At 39.7% G+C, this 6,000-nt stretch overlaps 1 protein-coding gene across 2 annotated transcripts in view; it reads right to left on the bottom strand.

Moving 5' to 3' along the window:
- Window positions 1-1,333: 1,333 nt before the first annotated feature.
- The window catches only part of ASB18 (ankyrin repeat and SOCS box containing 18), a 35,053-nt gene continuing 30,386 nt past the window's right edge, over window positions 1,334-6,000 (bottom strand). For both annotated transcript variants that reach the window (XM_063430001.1, XM_063430000.1), the window contains exons 4-5: window positions 4,050-4,163; window positions 1,334-2,283 (exon numbers count right to left, since the gene is read on the bottom strand). In XM_063430001.1, the coding sequence (XP_063286071.1) occupies window positions 2,098-2,283; window positions 4,050-4,163 (300 nt within the window). In that variant the 3' untranslated portion in view covers window positions 1,334-2,097. The remainder of the gene's footprint in view (window positions 2,284-4,049; window positions 4,164-6,000) is intronic.

Raw genomic sequence — 6,000 nt, 5'->3', positions numbered from 1 at the left:
TGCCGTTCAGCATCTCCACGCTCTGCATGGGGATGCTGAATTTTCCTCATAGAGATGCATTGATTCAATGCATCTCTATGAAGAAGTGCTGATTGGCCAAAACAGCGTTTCGCCCTGCCTCCTTGCTTGGATCGGCTAAAAAGTGGCAATTCTGATGATGTCATCAAGGAGGCAAATTGGGGGCGGGGCCATCGCCAGAGGACCCGCGTGCCGCTGGAAATAAGGTGAGTTTTAATTCCTTTTATAGGGGCTTGAGGGGTGGGGGGGCAAGCCACCTAAATGGTGGGTTTAACACTATAGGGTCAGGAATACATGTTTGTGTTCCTGACCCTTTAGTGTTCCTTTAAAGGAGCACTCTAGCATTAGCAATATAAACATGTATTCTAACACTGGAGTGTGATGCTATCTATTTAGATTCATTCACCCCCAAATGAATTAAAAACTTACTGTTACAGTCAAACTGTTACAAGGCAACAGCAATGTACCATGAAGCATTCCTCACAAAAAAAAAACTGTTTTTACCAGGAGACTTTTTTTACACACCAAAAAAACAAAGCACTTCAGCAGTGTGAAGAGTGTGTGCCTTTTTTTAGCTTGTTAAAGTGCCAATTTCAAAATAAATCAAATTTTTAAAAATTATTTTTGTTACACCTCCCTAGTTGCCAGTCAAACGGTGGGAAATTGGGAATGATTTTATACCTTCCAGTTTAGCTCAATGGAGCTCTACTCAAAAGGCAAGAACTTGTCTAGAAGACCTACCTTTGAAAGACTGTCTAACAGCTCAATGAGAAGTCTGTGATTAGACAGGCGTGCACACGTGTGGTGGGTCTGCAAGGTTTCTCAATGAGAAGCCTCTGACTGGGTATTCTCAGCACAGATGAGATTTAATATCCTGACAATATATACAATAAAGTATATAAAGGAGGATGGTTCAAATTACACGTTACACACACAGGTAGTGTAATAGGAAATACATCCTGAATAACAGGCTAAATATAACATCAACACCTGGTGAAAAAAAATCTAACAACAAAATGAAATGGTTTATGGTGAAGCACAGTTAAGTAGATAAACCAAAAGGGAAGGGGAGGGAGAGCACTCACAAAATGGAAATGGCTTGCAGACGTGTCTCCCCCTAACAGGGGTATATGTGAAAGTTTGTATCTTCACTTCGAGGCTTCTTAGGTACCGGTATATATAAAATAGAGAAGAAACAGCATATAGTGCAACACTTTATGAAGAAATTAATTTTAATATAAAAAAAAGCATTTACAAACATCAAAAGAAAGTAGGCATGTCTCCACTCCACGTGGCCAAATAATACCTGCCGTGTGGGAAAATCTTCTCAATAAGATAAAGTGCAGACAGCAACATACAATATAAAGGTAATTACTACAAACAAAATAAGATAAATAGTCCAAAGGTAAGTAGTAGCAATCAAAAATGTTTTGTCCAGTTGGACTTCCTCAGGAATATGTGTGAACATTCTTTCAATAGATTTCAATAGAAATTGGCACTGTTATACATTAACCCTGTTTACAGCCCCCTGTCTGTCATTCACACTTCCTGGTTGTTTGGTTTAGTGGAATTAAATTCCAGAGGCAGCAATAGCCCAAAGCACCTGCCTTGCAAAGTCTTATCATTGAGCTGCATTGGGAAGTCTGTGATTGGACAGCTACAGAAAGTATGGGCAGGGTTAGAAGGGGAGGGGTTGCAATAGCTTTAGAAAACACACCTGCAGCTTTTGCAAGTCATTTTGCGCTAAACCAACAATGAATAAATGCACAATTAAGTGCATGCATGTTTTTATTGGGGTATAAAAAAAAACTGTGATTTTATTTATTTATTTAACTATTGCCTATGTCTATCTATGTTTTGCATACACGTGTCTGCATTCACAAAAAAGAATTTTAAAAAGTGTAACAGAAACTAGTTACATAAAGTTAAAGCAAAACTTCTGCAAAAGCTTTTATTATATAGAAAATAAAATCAGATTAATAATCACAAACATTTCTGATTCACACACTTTAAATGCAGTCCAGTAACAGCCGAGTAACTTATATGTTGCATGCAGTGCATCAAGGGAGCTGTAGTCCATTAGAATAAATGATCTCCATTGATCAGCAGCAGGAAGTCCTGTATGGGTTGTGGCACTGGTAATAAGGGTATTACACAGTGACAATGGCTGCCAAAATGTCTGCGGAGAACAAATCGGCACAGGTGCTGCAAGGAACGAACGGAACCAGACAGGTTGAAGAATGTTGTGTAGAAGGATTGGTGAGTCTGGCACAGAAATAAAGGGAGAGGGAGTCAGAAAGTGAAGTTAGTTAGAGACATTTACTAATATCTAAGTGATTATGAAAGTGAGAGACACAACCAGGTCCAACAAGATTAAACCGAGATGATTATTCACTAAAGGTTACATTGTTGCCAATTCAAAGTGGATTAAAATTTTAGGCAAAAGTATCTGTACTCAGAGTCGATCGTGGGTGGGTGCACACTGTGGACTACACCCAATCACTCTGCAGATATAGGCACATTGATGGGGAGTGCAGCACTGGGCTCTGCCCCTCACATTAAGCTCTGCCCCTTGTGTTATCTGCTCCCTCGAGCTTGGCACTGGGCGGCAGAGCTGGAAGGCAAAGATTATGACACGGTGAGGACAAACTATTGGAGGACAACATGGTACTGGACTGGTAAGCTATTTGGTAAAAAGGAATAGCACGGATTAGCCATTTTGGGACAAAGATGGCACTGGTAAGCTATTTTGGGACAAAGATGGCACTGGTAAGCTATTTTGGGACCAAGATGGCAACAGTAAGCTATTTTGCAACAATGGCAAAGGTTACGTTTTAAACTTTCATTGAATACTACCAGCCATATGGTCAATCTTCTTGTTTTTTTCCTTATGTGAATACTTACCTTGGGATACCCCCTTTTCCTGTCCCGGATAGTGAAATAAACCGAGCTCTTCCCTTTTTTGTTTGAAAGTGTTATGTTTGTGAAGAGGAGGAGTTAGCAATATAGCAAGTCTAACCTGGGGGCGCCAAATATATTCTTGGACCCAGGCTGCAGTGACTCTAGGTTCGACCCTGTCTGAGCTGATAACTTTGGCTTGGATTATTCTAGTTCATCTTTTTGAGCCTAAAATGTGAAATGCCTGGCAATTCATGCTTTAGGAAAGTATTCACTGTAGTGTTCATTGTAGCACATGTAAATCTGAAGTTTAGGCAAACACAACAATCTAGAAACATTCTCTAACTCAACGAGATTACTCTGCCGCAGTGATTTAAAGGGTTATATTCAGCACTCACTTTTAGCTCTGCATTTAGCTCATCTCCTGGTCTGGGACCACTACACATGTCCTCAGCTGATAAAGGGAGCCACAAGTAATGATTGATATTTGTTATATTTGAGCACGGCTGAACTCAGAAGGGCTCTAGATTGCCATTATTTTGTACTATTGTATTTCAATTGCTATGATCATTTATTCTTTTTTTTAAAATTGAAAACAATATCAAGTTTGGTGTTATTTGTAAACCACACTGTATACTCTCTAATTGTGTCCGTGTTAAATAAATAAATAAAAATTAAAAAAGAAGAAACAGGTGAGAGTAGAACCCCAAGAATCTTTCCTCTTTTAGAACCTTCATGTGAGCAGGGATTGGACCCTGGTCACATCAAACCTGTAGGACCTTCCACACTGTTCTAACGGTGTTAAAGTCCACTATTTTAGGTCAGCGTGGAATGTTCTAATATCGTCAAGGAGTTAAACATTATATGTAAACCACACTGAAAATACAAAACAAATTAAATCGGTCATAGAAAATAAAAATCACATAAACATCCCTGAAACCAAGTAAATAAATGATGTTCCATAAAACACAGCCTCAAAGAATAAGATATAAAAAGGAGGATAGGAAAAGGAAAGGAGATCAAAACAGAAATAGCAAAAGATGGGAGGAGAGAGACAGGGTGAGTGAATGAGAGATGGCACATATTTAACATGTTATCTCTGCTCAGCATTGTTGTACCTGCAGGATACTCACCTGGAGCACATCATCTGGGATCTCAAGTTTCCAACGGCTGCAAACTCTCAGGCTTTTATATGAGTTGTATAATAGGGATATAATTTCAGGGTTTCCAGAACAGCAATGCAGGACCTGCACAGCAAACAATGCTAGGTTATAGAATTCTAATTAATCCATATGTCATTTCACTAAAAACAGATGTTAAACCCCATATCTACTGGTCCTAGTCCTATTCTCTAATGACTAGTGGAGGCTGATTAATAAGCAAATTAGTATAAACTAAAGTAATCTGAATTAAGGTAGATATTCCACAGATTATGCATGTCTTGATAATCTATGAGTGATAGTCAGCCATAAAACCATATTGATACACTATCAAGATTTGCAGAGTTCATCATTGTCTGTGTCTGCATGTGAGTATGCTTACAGTATAATTAAATGTTTTACTCTGAAAGGACCAATATTTTATTTTAGAGAAATAAATATATATACATTTTTTCCAGAGCTGCTTTGTATCCCCAGTCCGGCCCTGGCCTTCCCGCAACATAATTGTTTTTATTTCTTGTGCTTCGAGTATCTCCCACACATTATTGTTTATCTTATGGTTTGTGTAGCTCTCTATAGCCTAATAGCAATGATTGTTGAGCCTGTGAAGCCTAATTCCCTAATACTGCCCTGGAAGCCCTTATGTGTTAAAGGGACACTATAGTCACCCAGACAACTTCAGCTCAATTAAGTGGTCTGGGTGCCAGGTGCCTCAGGTTTTAACTCTTCAGATGCAAACATAGCAGTTTCAGAAAAAACTGCTATGTTTACATTAGGGGTTAAGCCAACCACTAGTGGCTGTCTCCCTGACAGCCACTAGAGGCGCATGTGCCACGCTGGAGGCATATAATGCCTCCATCGCACAGAGCGTCCATAGTAAAGCATTGAAAAATGCTTTCCTATGGACACTTTGAATGCGCGCGCGGCACTTGCCGAGCATGCGCATTCAGCTCCGCTGATGTCGGCAGAGGGAGCTGACGTCGGCGGGGGAGGAGAGGTCACCAGTGCCAAGGGAGCCCGGCGCTGGATTAAGGTAAGTAGCTGAAGGGGTTTTAACCCATTCAGCGCCACAGGAGGAGGACCCTGAGGGTGGGGGCACCCTCAGGGCACTATAGTGTCAGGAAAACCGCTTTGTTTTCCTGACACTATAGTGATCCTTTAAACTACCTATCATCTCTGTGTCTGGAACACATTCTCCTTCTAGCTTAAATCCTGTGTACCATTCAGACACGTACAACTAGCAAGATTCCTACTTTGTTTATTTCCCATGTCTAGAATCTCCTATTTTTTTTATATGCTAGGACATGTTTGCCTAGCCTGATTTTTCTTTTATGTTAGAAAATTGTGCAGTACCATCATAATGCCATGCAGCGCAACGTTCTTGAATGTATATGACATCTTGTGCATGCTATTGTGGAATTACAAGATTCTTTGTTCACTTGTGCACAACAAAAATAAAGTATATATAAAAAAAATAGCTGATCTGGAAAAATTATCTAACTCAGCTATAGACAAAGCACAGAATTTCACAAGTTAGACTTAAAAATCGGTTCAATTTGGAATTTAGTGAATAACCCTGTCAAAGATAATAACAAAAATAACAACCCATTTTGTGTGCAATGGTATTTAAGAGAGCACTAATGTAAAAAGTACAAACAGATATTTCTAACTTTTGAATGTTTTCCTATTTAGACTATCACACTCCCCTCTACCGTCCACCCCACAAAAAGTTCAAAGAAGAAATTATATTTATATCGGTCCTGCCACGGCTGCCACTTCTCCCCAGGCCTCCAGCTGAGCTCATCAGTAAGGATCCACAACAGTCCTGCAAAGATTGCAGGACAGCAACAGGAGGTGCCTCTAGTGGATGTTTAGGATGCAATAGAAACACTGCCTTTTTGAATATGAGATACTACAGCTGATG

This window comes from Pelobates fuscus, chromosome 8 (assembly GCF_036172605.1).
Source record: "Pelobates fuscus isolate aPelFus1 chromosome 8, aPelFus1.pri, whole genome shotgun sequence".
Lineage (NCBI taxonomy): Eukaryota > Metazoa > Chordata > Amphibia > Anura > Pelobatidae > Pelobates > Pelobates fuscus.
This window is presented reverse-complemented; position numbering and strand designations above follow the sequence as displayed.